We start from the raw sequence: 14,252 nt of genomic DNA, 5'->3' as shown, positions 1-14,252 counted from the left end.
CCACAAAATGTAGGGTGTCTAAGACCTTCTCATTCATAATTTAGATCCACAGAAATGACCAACATCATTCTTAGAATAGATCAATTGTAGATCAGTGATTTTTTTTTTTTTTTTACTCACATTTAAAATTTTACGGCGTCCTAAGGAGAGGTTCTGAAAACACTTAGCTCTCACTTAACTAGACGTGTTGCTGCTGAATGTAAATACTGAGGAAAAAAAAAAAACGGCAGTCTGCCATTTTTTGATGCGGTTAAAAAGAGCGGAATGGATCCATTTGTCTTTGGGGTGACACCTGTGACAGATGTCCCTCAAATTGAGGATTTAGAAGGTTCTGATGAGGGGTCCTCTTGCCCTTGAATGGCTTCAGCTCTCAAGCTTGGCCACCATTCAGGCCCGAACATGGATCCTTCAGCATTCCTGCGTCTCTGGGCTGAAGAGCAGCAGGGGGCCCAGAGTCGGCCCTGGTCTTGGCAGAACTGCTGCTTCAGCCCCCTGACATCACGTATGGACTCTAATCAGAAGTAATGGAGACAGACGCCTTTGAAGTTGGACCTGATATTCTTTAATGTCCCATATATTTAAGCTCTGCCTATTTATGTTTTGATTAATGGATTTCCAAAAAAATGAATATAGTGGAGTTCCTGGCTGATCTCTCTGCCAAGCCTGTGGGTAATATCTTAAAAGGCCTCAGGATGATAAATCAAACTGTGACCGGTGCTGAATTTCACTTTAATTCAGCAGATCTGTATCCACATCGCCCATAGCAGGTGGTCTGGTGTCTCTCTCTTCTTTACCAGCGGCTGGCCTAAAAGCTAGACAGGACACACTTGGATCTTAACCATCGCATGCAGTGAGCTACAGTAGGGGAGCTAGAGTGTGTCATGTGATACGTCAGGTGATTCTCCTTCACGTGGAAGAGTCTATTCCATATACGTCTTACTGAGTTTAATCTGTGGCACCTCTTCTGGGTCATAAGATGAGGAGTAAAGATGAAGGACGTGTCACGCTGAATTTTAACATGTCATGAGCCTGAGCAGAAGCCCTGAGTTAATCTGAATGAGCCTGAATGATTTGTTTAGCTCAAATATTTGAACAACCATGCCCTCAGTCTGAAAGCATCGCAGTAATCCTAGTCTAGGTCTGAGTTCTAAAAACCTTCGGAGTGCTCCTGTCATGAGAGAGCGAGCTACACCATATTATTTACATTGACATTCAAGTGGGCATTTTTAGTTGACGATTTTGTAAAAAGCGATGCACAAATGAGGTAAATGGCACACTGCAGACATACATGCTGTTCAGGAGTCAACTAGGCCTAAGGACAGCTAGGCTGAGCTTCCACTGAATGCCCAGGTACTGGTGTAAGCAGAATTGGAGCCCATGAACAGACCTGTACAGGTAGGGCGGGCGGATCCTTGGACAGATTAGTCTGTGCCAAGTACCTGAAGTCTAATGATCGTAGCGACACCCCTGCCGAATGCTGTTACATCATGAGAAGTACGGCTTTCTGGGCAGAAAAGGTCATAACAATACTGAGCTGTCAAAATGAGAGGAAGGACAGGTGTGAAAGCATGTGACCATGCAGATCATCGCACTCCAACATCAAAAATCCTGTGTTTTGCGTCGGTGCTCCCACTGTACTTGGGCACCTGCTACACATCAGACTGACTTCTCGTGCTATTGGGGGATGTGTGAGGTTTGCCAGGAGTGGCCTGCTTTGGGTTATTTTGGTATTGGGGAGAATAACCAGACACTGGCAAGGGCTGTGGTGTACAGCTGAGTAACAGATCAACAGTGCAGGTCTTATTCAACCACATCCAACAATCCACATATTTCATTGACCAACTCCATTGACTAGTAGGTTTTGCTCACCAACACTTTTTCAACACAGAAATCTTGCTCAAAAAGTATAAAATGTTTAGGTTATTCTTCTGTTGTATCAGATGAAATGCATCTCACATCTTTGACTTGACTACCTGTCCCAATTTCTGGCACACAGTTTCGGTTCCAAGTTCTCCGGCAGACCTCTGCTGATGACGTGGACAGAGCCTCCCTACTGACGTGTTGACACGCTTGTGTTTCAGAGGCCAATAAGAAGTTGAAGGGTCCGATCCAGCGGAGCCAGGAGACGGGCATGGCGGTGGAGTACCCACGCAGCGCCGACTCAGCCGACGGCAGCATGAACAGCTGCAGCTCGGAGGGGAAGTCAGTACCATGTGACTCTCAGTGCACTGTCCTTTGCCAAGTACAAGCCACTTAACGCTCAACCAATGCTCAGCTTTCAGGAACATACCCATGCGTGTGTCCAGCATTTCAGCCCAGACTGTTGAAAACAAAAATCAGGGGGTGGTGCTCCTTGCTTACAGATCACCTCCTCATTTTCCTTAGACAGAATAGGTTCCTTTCCCATTCCGTCTAAGCAAGGTGTTAAAAATAATCGTACATGCTCAGTCAGACCTCAACCACCACTCAAGCTCCGCTAATGGCCTGAAGCAAAAGAAAAGCTTTGGACTAATTACTGACTGATTAATTGGAGAGAGGATGTTAAATGCGTTCATACCGAGGCATGCCAGCAGCCTACGTCTCTGCCAGACATTCCTGAAAGCACTAGGTCATGGAAACAAGGCTCACTTTCAAGCCGGCTTTGTGCTTGGGCCGTGCGGAAATTCAAGTCGTGTCTCAGATAACTTCTCTGTCTCGGCCACCTGCTGTTGGCTGAGCTCGAATAGGTTACGACTGTGATTAAGTCGCCGTCAGCTTTGAGCGCTTCATCACCACGGGATCTGAATTAAAAAGAAGATAAATCCGTAAATTAATGGGATGGGTTGTCTCAGTGTGACTTCTGTCTCTGGTCCAGCCTGTTGTTCTCAGGTGCCCAACTGGGAGCAGATGGTCAGTTCAGTGACTTCCTGGACGGCCTTGGCCCAGCACAGCTGGTAGGCAGGCAGACCTTGGCCACACCTGCGATGGGTGAGTGACATGATTCCCCTTGTTACCCTTACTCCTTCTGCTTCATTTCCCAGCAGCCTAAGTCATTCACTTAGTGTATGTGCTCCAGGGGATGTCCAAATTGGCCTGATGGGCAAGAGGGGACAGCTGGAAGTGGAGGTGATCCGGGCCCGTGGCCTCACACCCAAACCTGGGTCCAAATCCCTCCCTGGTGAGCCCAATTTCCAACCCTAACATACAACCCTGGGTATCAAAGGGCAACACAGGACAGCGTTTCTCAACCGAGTCCACAAGACGGTCCCCAGGGACTCCCAGACAGTCCACATTTCTGCAACAGAATCACATTTCCCTGCCCCGGTTCTGTGACCCAACAGAACCCCCTCCGCCAGTTGAGAACAGGACCAGTGGTTGAAAAACCGCCTCTAGGATATTCGGTTCTTAAAGTTTTATCAAGTGAGAGATGAGGAAACGCACATGCAACCCTCTTTAATATTTTCCCCTGAATTTCATACTGGCAGCAATATTAGTCATTCTAGTACTCAAACTGCACTAACCAACACCGCCAACGGATACTTAACCCACAGCATAAAATTTGTAATGTGTCAACTAAGCATTAACCGGCTCGTCTTCTGTCTCCTCAAGCTCCGTATGTGAAGGTCTACCTACTGGAGAGCGGTGTGTGCAAGGCCAAGAAGAAAACCAAGATTGCACGGAAAACCCTGGACCCCCTATACCAGCAGGTGCTGCTCTTTGAGGAACCTCCTCAGGGCAAAGTGCTGCAGGTATGTGCTTCACTCCTGGAATTCTGTTCTCCTATAGTGCTTGGCAAAAATCACATCTCATTCCTTGTCTGTCACCCCATGGTCTGTTTCTCAGGTGATAGTCTGGGGAGACTATGGCCGAATGGACCACAAGTGCTTCATGGGAGTTGTACAGATCCTATTGGAGGAGCTGGACCTGTCCAGTACAGTGATTGGCTGGTACAAACTGTTTCCTGCCTCCTCTCTAGTAGACCCCACCTTGGCCCCTCTGACCCGACGAGCCTCCCAGACGTCGCTTGACATTTTACCGGGTCCATTGGGTACCCGTTCCTAGCTACCATGCTGGAGGTTCGAGCACAATGGACCGGCACCAGAGACTAACAGAACCATCGAATCACTCTGACAGTCAATCTTTTATGTTCCTCATGTGATTTGTTGATTTTAGTCCATGCTCATTAGACATGAGTTAAAGTGATCAGGGAACGAAAAGAGGGAATTGCTATGGACTTCATGGAATTCAGCTGAGCTCTTTAGGTCAAAGGTCTTCAAAGTAGAATCTTTGAGTAAACAGGTGAATTTGTGGATCATCCTTTATCTAGTGCGCTAGCTCTGCTCTCAATGTGGTCTAAAAGCCTTCTGGATGGGTCCAGATCCCCCACCACCACCTCCAGCAAATAGGAGGGAGGCACAACTAAGCTTCACCTGTTAAGAGTGTGAGGCGTGACCTACATCTGCCCTTTAGACTGCAGCCCATAGCTCTCGTGTGCCTGAGCCGATTCTGCTGGTCTTCAATAAGTCTTGGTTTTGATTTGAATTCACTTCTATTTTGTCCCATTCCTGCCCCCCCCCCCCCCCCCCCCAAGTAGAAGAAGCACTGTACTGTAGCACTAATCAAACCGACATCCATTTCGCTGGTGTATATCAGTGTACCTTGTGGTTGATATTGCTTTGTGTTTGGGGCAGTAAAACTGTGTAAGACAATTAACTAAATGTTATGGCACATAAAGGATATCTGTATGTGTATATGTATGGGGGGAAAAAGTATATTTCAACAAACAGGACCTGTAAATATAAGACAATGGGGAGGTTTGTGGGTATTTCGGAGGTCGTCGTTTGGTTGAGGTCTACATCTTGCAGACCATCCCCACCCTCCTACCCTTATACTACTGGCCGGGACCTAGCAGTGCTGGAAACTCGAATGTTTCAGGGAGGGTCCAACCAGTGTAGCTGCAGCTGATCATCAGCCTCATTATGAACCCCCCCCCCCCCCCCCCCCCCCTTTTGGCCCCACGGGGGACCAGCTATCTTCTGTCACTCGTACGGGAAGCTGACAGATGTTTGACCATTGTATGTGCTCCGCGGCCATACCCAGCAGTGCATCTTTGTACCAGACATGCTTCATATGAACTGTACGTTTTATATCAGAGTTTCATTTTTATGGTTTACAAGTAAAAGATTGTGTGGATAATGCGCAGTGTTTTGCTGTATTTCTGCACTGTATTTAGTTTTTCCAGAACTATGTACAAATCAATAACACGCTTCCTGGTGATAGTCACAACAGCATCCGGCACAGCCGATCCCCTGGTGGTCATTTTAAGCTTGGGGTTATTTATGTCCAGTCAGAGGGACCCCACACCACTATGCGCCACATTATTTGCAAAACTGGTAACTGACTGAAACCTGAGGTAAACAGGAACCAGGACAAGTGGACTGTACCCCCACCCAAGCAGATGGATCACAAAACAAAATGATACTTTATTTTGCCATTTGTAGAGGTACATTGAAATGCTCTCCTTTTTGAAATGTACACACAGGTGAGAATGAAACTTGTGGTGCATTTTTTAGGGATAGCAATCAGAGATTAAGGCCCTTGTTCAAGGGTCCAACATTGGCATCAGTCTGCTGGCTCTGGGATTCAAACCAGCAACCTTCTGGTCACAGGCACAAGTCCAAGAACACTACGCTGCCTCCCAGGACTATGAACAGGAAACCGACACTACAAGAGACAGAACAGGGCCAAAAGACAAACCTGAACAAATGACTATTAAACCAAGACTTAAAACATGCTAAACTAGACTCCAATATACAAGAACATAAAGTCCTGCACTCCAGGAGCGACAAGACTGAGCCACATACAAGACATGCTCCACAGGATCAGAGGTGGAAAGTTAAGTTCCAGAAAGCAGGAATCCAGACCAAGCTTTTGTTTCAACTCATCAATTGCGTACCTGTGACTATGACTCTATACTGGGGGTCTCCAATTCCAGTCCAGGAGAGCTACCGTCCTGTAGGTTTTCTATCCTACTTGGCTTCTGATGAGCCGCACCCGGTCTCAGGCAAATACCAGGAACAGGTGTGGCTCATCAGAAGCCAGGTAGGATAGAAAACCTACTGGACAGTAGCTCTGTGGGGCTGGAGTTGGAGACCCCTGCTCTATACTCATCTGATTGGTAGAAACAAAATTTTGGTCTCGATTTCTACTTTTTGGACCTGAACTTTCCACCTCTGCTCAGGATGCATCAGACCTGGAACATCCAACATAGGTGTAACATTCAGGTTATGCATTTCAGTTGTGATTTTATTTTTCACGTTTAGCCTGAAACGATTGTCTGCTCCATAAAAAGTAATTTATTCCTCGCCATGGGTTGGCAAATAGTCCTGCATACGCAGCAGCTGGCAGGAGTCGAAACGGAAAGTGTCTGCAGTATAAACTTCGGAAGAATAACAATCATCTAACACTAATTTAGTTAAATGCTTCTATGTCATGTGCAGGATACATATAGCATGTTGGGTTTGTAGCAGGGAGGGCAAGATTTCGTCATAATCCTTCCATAATCCTGTAGCCCCAATCCGGATGCTGTTTGCTTCAGCTGAGCTTCAAATTAATTATGCTTAATTGTGCTACTGGTTGACGTCTGACAGTTTTGCTTAGTTCAGCAGCTGCTGTTTTATGGTACCAGCTGGTACCGAAATCTCTGATGTCCTCAGATAGTGTCAGTGGTCTGTGATGTAACTCTGCAGAACAGAACCTATAGCAGTTCCTCTGATGCCCTGAGAGAGGCGCTCACGTAACAAAAAACTGCACAGTATTTTTTGCTCGGCGAGTACGCGGGGCTCTTTGGCCTTGTAATTTCAGACCCAAATTAGAATGTGTGTCCTCCCACAGCTAAGGATGACATGCATTACCTGAGTCGTACACAGCGCTCGGATTCATTAGGGTACTAAAATAGATACTGGATTTCAGATAAATGGATGTCTTTTGTCACCCCCTATCATCTGACAAAGGTGAAATTCTCCGGGGAGATGCTTTTGTTGTTGTGTGGCTTGACAGCTGATCTGTGCGTGGGAGAGACGAATCCCCGCTCTAATATTTCCTTTGTGCGGGTGTTTGCTGTTGCGGTGTACAAAGTTAGGTGCTGATGCCTGGCACGGTCCAAAGCCGAGGCCGCTTAAGGGTACGGCGACCGGTGCTGGAAACATGAGAGCTTGAGTCCTGATTCTCTGTCCGTCGCGTAGCTGACATTGAGGAGCTGATAAGGTATGACCCTACTGCGTGATTCACTTGGGCCTTGAGATTGCTGCCTATATCCAAGACTGCAGACAAGCAGTGTCACGCACACATCCACTGCAAAGTCGTCCATTGCAATGAGGGCAGTCAAGAGAGCTGCTACATCGGCACAGACGCCAAAAGCAGTCCCCTAAGCCACTGTCTAAGGCAGTGGTTCTCAAACCCGGTCCTCGGGCCCCACTGCCCTGCTTGTTTTCCTGCTATCCCTGCCTCACACACAAGTCCCAGCTGTCTTTCAGCTTCTGACTGACTTAACACACCTGATCCAGGTAATTAGCAGTGTGTAGGGCAGGGATAGCTGGAGAACAAGCAGGGCTGTGGGGCCCGAGGACCGAGTTTGAGAACCACTGGTGTAAGGGATCCCCGAGGATTGGGTTAGGGTAAACTGCCCTAGAGTTCCCAACATTGGGGGGGGGGGGCTGCTGGCTTTACCATAAACTTACGGTAATTTCATAAGGTTAACTCGTTCCATTAATTTTCAGATTCTAACAGAATGCAGAAATGTGAGGGATCGTAAAAAATTTTAAATATATTGTTTACACTTTGGAAATTAACGAACCCCCACTGCAAAACCCACTCCATCCCGCGGCCTTGTTGCTGCTCTGCTGGTTTTGGGAAAAACCAATGGCACTTTAAACACCTCTGTCAACATGACCTTTTGCATGGGAAGAGGGGACCTAAACTGAGATGAGCGACAGGGAGTTTACAGTGAGGTCCCAGTCCTGGTTGGGCGCAGCGGGTGCAACTGCACTGGCTTTGTTCCCTTCTTTGACTAGTATGCCTGAAAGGGCATTGTACTGTTCAGCTCTGATGGGGCCGGCAAATATTTGCTGTATCCACTGAAAGCCATGCAGATAATCCTGCTCCAGCCCATCTGACACTCTTCCTCTGAGCAAACACGCCGCATGGTTCGTCTCCACTGGGCCAGTGTTCATGGGGGAGGTGGAACAGCCTTATTGAATTATTTTGATTTTTATCTGTTTTTGTCCTTCAGTCTAGTATCAAACTGGGCTACCTTCCACTAAAGATTGGTTCCCGGGAGGTTCTTGTACTGGGCTACAGTTAAATAATGCAGCTGTCATGTACGAAGAAGCACTAAGATTCCGGATGAAACCGTAAACTAACTTGGTCTCTTGGGAACTCACAGGGTCTCGGTGAGACAAGAAGGCCGAGCACAGTGCCACTTTCTGTGGTGGCTTTGACAACCCCACGTGTTACCAGAATCTTCGGCTAAATAAAACTTAACGGTATCCAAAGACTGTCAGGAAGCCAGCTTAGATACACACGCTCCTAGGCTAAGCTTCTAATGAGTGCCTAATAATTAGTATAACTAGCACAACACCGAAAACGCCAATAGAACCAACATCAGAAAAGCCATTCAAATGACACCGAAATAATCTAGCATGAATCACATTTAAGAGCAAAACAACAACAGCTGCCAAGTAAAACCATTCCAATGCCACAGTCAACAAGGACCCAAAGCTGAGGAGGATGTACCCTTAACAATTAACAGTTAACCCTATTCCTTGGACTCTAATTTGGACCTGTCTCTGAAGGAACCCCAGGGGACTCGCCCCTATCCAAATACGGTGACCACCACTCCGTAAAATCTATTTTTCTCAGGCCCTGCATGAGTGGAAGAAGATACTCATCTACAGTGGCTACAGGAAGCTCACACCCCCCCATGGTGCATATCTCTGACGTTTATCGGCTGAACAAACACAACCAATAAAATCTCAATCTAGAACATCCCATCAGGACAATTAAGGTCAACGTCAGTATTCGGTTTACACTTAATCGCCTAGTAATATGAATAAAGGCTTGTCTTACCGGCGATGTGTTTGCTTTTAGGTAACGACAGGACAATGATCAATCTCTCCGAGGCTACGAAGGGAGTTTAACGCAGAGGCCTCCCTTAGTCTAGGGTTACCATATGCCTGAGTTTCCCTGCACACGTCCTTTTTTTGGGCCCCTGTCCAGGCATTTGGACAGTTTTCCAAAAATCAGCAGTTTGTTCTGCTTTAGCGCTGTAACCTGTATTTTCAGTGTGGCAAGTTACAGTAGGGCACCAAGTGAAGGAAGAGACACCAATTTTCAATATACGCCAGTCACTAAGTATCATCGTAGAGCATTTGCTAGGCTTGTGCACACTTTCACTTCACGAATTAAACAATATGTACATCCCTATGTGCCAGGCTGCTCAACTCCTGAAAACCACTGGCACTTCGACATTTTATTTTTGTTTTTTTTTTGTGAAATTGAATCATGACGTTTGCATGAAGTTTAACAAACTTTAGCTTAGTGTTTTGTTACTATTGTTGAAAAAGACTTGTATACACGTATATTGTGTTAGTTGTGTGTAGATTGTAAAACAAGAGTTAAGTGTAAGGTTTCCATACGTCTGGGTTTCCCTGGATTGCAAATTACTGGGTGGTCAGGAAAAACTCATTACATATTCATAACAGCGGCGCTACCTGATTGGTCGTTGAATATGAAAACTCATTAATATTCTGTTCCTAGACACATCCTCTTTTTCATCTCACCAAATATGGTAACCCTACCCTGGTGTGGATGTTAAACGCAGAATGTGTCCATTCCAGTCTGTACTAACCGGGCCAGACCGTCGATTCACCACGGAACAGTCAATGAGCCTTCAAGAGCTCTACCTTCCACAGAGTCCAGATACCAGAGCATAGCCGTGGAGAATTCTGCTCCATGAGGGCACTGATTTATGGCCGTCCGTGCAAGTATGTTAAAAAAACACACCAGGGCTAAAGCGTGTCTCTCAGACGAGCATATCACTGATGTCTCCCCGCTCATCACTCATGCCCGGCTCCCTTGATCCCGATGGCCATATAATCTCCTCAGGATTTTTCTGGCTGCGGTTATGGGTGAAGGCCAGAGATTGGGCCATCCTTCAGCGCCGTGCCATGCCTGTGTGTTGGGGAATTGCATTGCAGGTTGGCAGCAAGCTCGCTGTGTTACATCCCAGCCGACAATTCATTTGCCAGCGTCCGCCACATACCTTATGGGCTTGCCGGGGAACAGGAAGTCATACAAATACCTAATATGGCGTTTCCTGTCTCACCTGTCATAATACAAAGAGCTTTATGTTTCATGGCTCCTCTTGTATCATGCTAAAACATGCTTGTGACACATTTGTAACATGCAGCACAGGGGTGGGAATCAACCTCCCCAATTCCAGGGCTATGCAGAAATATCCACTGGACCACTATGCCAGCCCTAAATTAAATACGAATGTCCATATATATTCCTTAACTGGTTATGCAGTTTTGTGGATGTGGTTTAGCCTGAATCATATCCAGTAAAGCAGTGTGTCCTAGTCGGGTCCTTGGGGACCCACAGACAGTACACATTTTTGGTCCTTCCCAGTGTGCAGTAGGGAGTTGGGAAGTAGCAAAAATGTGGACTGTTTGGCAGGGAGCTGGGAGGGAGCAAAAACATGGACCGTCTGTGGGTCCCCAAAGAACCAATTGGGAAACACAGCAATAAAGCATAGGCCACAAGCTAGGGGACGCCCTGAATGGACTGACTGTCCATCAATGCACACATGAACACCCACATTCACACATTAAAAGCAATTTAGAGACACGAAGTCACTGAACTGCAAGTTTTTGGACTGCAGCAGGAAACTAGAGAATCTAGAGCAGTGTTTTCCAACCATACCTGGAAATACATGGACTGTCTGGGGGCCCTTGAAGACCAGGGTGGGAAACACTGACCCAGAAGACACCCCCACACACACGGGGAGAACAAGCAAAGTCCACCGACACGGCGATACGGGCAGGATTTCAACTCCTTTATCTCCCTAAACTAAATATATCTACATTTAAAAGCACCTTCTAATGCTTTGAAAGAAGGTTCTGCTTTATCAACACAATCATTTGGAACAAACTGGAAAACCTGCAGGTGCTTTTTCATTTCAACTTCTAAGACGTGTCAAACCACTCTTGTTCCCATCAAGCAACACAGCACATAACAACTGGGATCCAGATCCTATGTAACATAGTACATTAACAGTTCCAAGCTGTTCGGCCATAGGTAGTAAAGGTTATACGCGTGTCAGTTACACTGAGATGTTACAATTAGTGGAAGAGTGTAAGTCAGACAGGCCTGAAACACATACTCCATGACTTACACAAACAAGTCTCACGCTTCACGCTACCATTTTTCATTAGCAGATACACGCACGCTGGAACTGGCGGGCCCCATGATCTGCGGAGCTTCAAACGCCTGGACATGTTTCGCCTGACTCCTGCCAAAAAGATATTAAGTTAAATATCGTCAGCGTGTTCGCTCTAGCCCATTTAATATTACCCCAGTCAATACTGAGGGAATTATAAGTATTGGGAATTCTAGCGTGTTAAGCCGGTGTTTGTTTACCTAGGGCTGCGCGCAATAATGTCATACAGACAGAATGCAATAAAAACTAATACGCCATTTTTCATAAACCGGATATTGCATTAAATTTGGCCTCGATTTGTAGCGTTCCGGCAGATAACAAACTCTAAAACACACCAAAGCTGACTGCAGTAATGCTCTAACAGGAACACCTAATGGAAAACCGTCGGTGCCCACATTATGTAATCCCATTAAAAGCGCTTTATAAACGCGATATCTTCGCTCTCCCTATCTTCGCGACCTAAATCGTACCTCTTCTGGCCACTAGGTGTCGCCCAAGTCATCAACTTTGTTTTTATACAATTGATGGCTCCAATTGCCTTCCGAAGTGCCGACCCTGCTGACTAAACGCCAGCACCTTTAACAAAGATTATGATCGATGTTAATGAACGACTTTGGCTGAATATTCAGCGAGTTGTTGTTGTTCAGTTAGGCCCGACGCCTTGTGTGACACGCTGACATTCTCGTAGTCATAACGTCATTTCAAACTTGTTCTTTTCAAATTATATTCTCTCAAATAAACATCTGCTCCGTTTTTGTTGAAAAACTTTGTACTGCGTAACTTATAGTAACCTGTCACGACCTTGTTATTTTTATTGATTCGTTATTTTTTTAATGATCAGTTAAAATGCAACATGCTGTTTCCTGTTTCTGAATTTTAAATGCGCCACACCCCCTAACTAAACTGCACACACTCATCCGAAAAAAACAGCAGTTACGATAATAAAACGTTTTTTCTGCTGTGAAAAGCAAGACAAGAAGTCATTTTCCAACTCTACATTACCCAACAATGTTGTTTGTTGCTGATTTTATTTATGTATGCAGATTAATAATAATGCAGCGATTTTGCTATCCTCTCTCATGGGCACGCCAATTGAACCTTGGTACGACTAGACTATGCTCAGCATGGAGGTGTAAACATATGCATCCGCACACACAGATATGTCAGCATTTGTATGTGTCTGGGAGCAAGAACTGTAAATCTTCGCACCAGACAGAACCACAGAAGGACACTGCGTGTTGAGAAGGGAGCCCATCTCCTGGGCCTGGATGCTGCCCCGGAGCTGGGGGAGCTGCCCCATAACCCTTCCTCCCCATGCGGCGATAGATGGCTTTCCCGTGTCCCATTACCGGAGTGCAGCCAAGGCTACACTGGGCCCTGGAGCTTGACGTTCCCATATGCCCTCATCGACGCCATACTTCGCCCTATCACCCCCTGCCCCCACGCCTCCCCTGGGTTCTCGCCGCAAGGCGGCTTCCCCCCATTTTTATTTGTCTCTTTGTAGCGTACATCTATGGGGTGTGCCAGCCTGCCTCCACTGAAGTCAGAAAGGGCAGATGACCAACTGACCTTTCACAGACCTATTCATAGCACAAGGGATGTGGCCACATACCCAGTCTCCCTTTAATGTGCCTGATAGGCTGCAAATGAAGGGGACGATGACGTGGCACCATACAGGAAACAATACAGGCAGAGGACATTATTTTGGACTGAAGGAAGAACACAACAAGAACTATATTACAGTATTCTTAGGAATCTTAGCTATCTGACTGAAGTTCAGAGATTAATTATATAGACCTTTACAATGTCTCAATAGATTCCTGTGGTGAACAGCACAGAACTTCATACTTAGAGTCCAACGTGATTCCTGGAAATAGCTTATTGAGTCTTACATATGAGTGTAAAACCCTTCCAACGGACATTATTTTGTCAGGCTACACAATTTCACGATTATCAGTGACTAACAGGTGATGAATATGCAATGTGCACTGATGTTCAGTTAGTGACAAATCTCTCTAAATGTTTGGTCAAGACCCATGCAACGGCGTTGCAGAGAAAGACCGAACTTGAGGATTTTAATTTCAGCGAGTCAGAAGTGAGCCCTTATCCCTTGAGCCAAGGTTCGAAGCATTTGGTCCCACAGCTGTCTGAAAAGCTGTCTCTAGTCTCACTCTCCCTCAGTAGGCATCTTCTGTTAAGGCGGGTCGTCTATCTCTGTCAATTACCTTCTGAACTTCTGGCAAGAGAATGCAGACGTTTAATCTGCTTCATTGCTCAAATTAATGAGCCAGACCTTTTTTTTCTCCAGGCTTCTAATGTACAAGAGGAAATCTGCAGGTCTGGTGACGAAATCCATTAAGTCCGAGGCATTTCTTATAGGCCTATTTGTCTGTCGTACACATTAGGGCGAGTGCGCGCACGCGTGAGCTTCTTTATATCTGTGAGTATGACGACGTCACGGAGAGGTTCCCGCGTGCGTACCCATGGTCAACTTGCTCGGAAATCTGCCTGTGTAGATGTGTGAAATATATATGCCTCGATACGTGCTGGACACATGCAACAGAATTACTCACACACATTATCTCGGTGTTTGTTGTCACGTCGTGCCTCACATCGTTTAAACTATATCATCTGACATTCATCAAGTGAGCAGGGAACAGTTTAAAGCCCGGTTTATACTGGAGCAATTTTAACAACTTGTTTCTTTGACACGAGTCTGCGTGTGTTGGAAGGCAGTATTTACTAATTATCTTTGTCTGATTTGTCAAGCTGG

At 46.1% G+C, this 14,252-nt stretch overlaps 1 protein-coding gene across 6 annotated transcripts in view; it reads left to right on the top strand.

Annotated features, from left to right (window-relative positions):
- The window catches only part of LOC125739341 (regulating synaptic membrane exocytosis protein 1-like), a 32,146-nt gene extending 27,585 nt beyond the window's left edge, over positions 1-4,561 (top strand). For all 6 annotated transcript variants that reach the window (XM_049009346.1, XM_049009345.1, XM_049009347.1 and 3 more), the window contains 5 exons: positions 2,082-2,202; positions 2,855-2,967; positions 3,056-3,157; positions 3,589-3,728; positions 3,823-4,561. In XM_049009346.1, the coding sequence (XP_048865303.1) occupies positions 2,082-2,202; positions 2,855-2,967; positions 3,056-3,157; positions 3,589-3,728; positions 3,823-4,041 (695 nt within the window). In that variant the 3' untranslated portion in view covers positions 4,042-4,561. The remainder of the gene's footprint in view (positions 1-2,081; positions 2,203-2,854; positions 2,968-3,055; positions 3,158-3,588; positions 3,729-3,822) is intronic.
- Positions 4,562-14,252: the final 9,691 nt, after the last annotated feature.

The sequence above is a fragment of the Brienomyrus brachyistius genome, chromosome 3 (genome assembly GCF_023856365.1).
Source record: "Brienomyrus brachyistius isolate T26 chromosome 3, BBRACH_0.4, whole genome shotgun sequence".
Taxonomy (NCBI): domain Eukaryota; kingdom Metazoa; phylum Chordata; class Actinopteri; order Osteoglossiformes; family Mormyridae; genus Brienomyrus; species Brienomyrus brachyistius.
The sequence above is the reverse complement of the archived record's forward strand: the minus strand, read 5'-3'. Positions and strand labels throughout refer to the sequence as shown.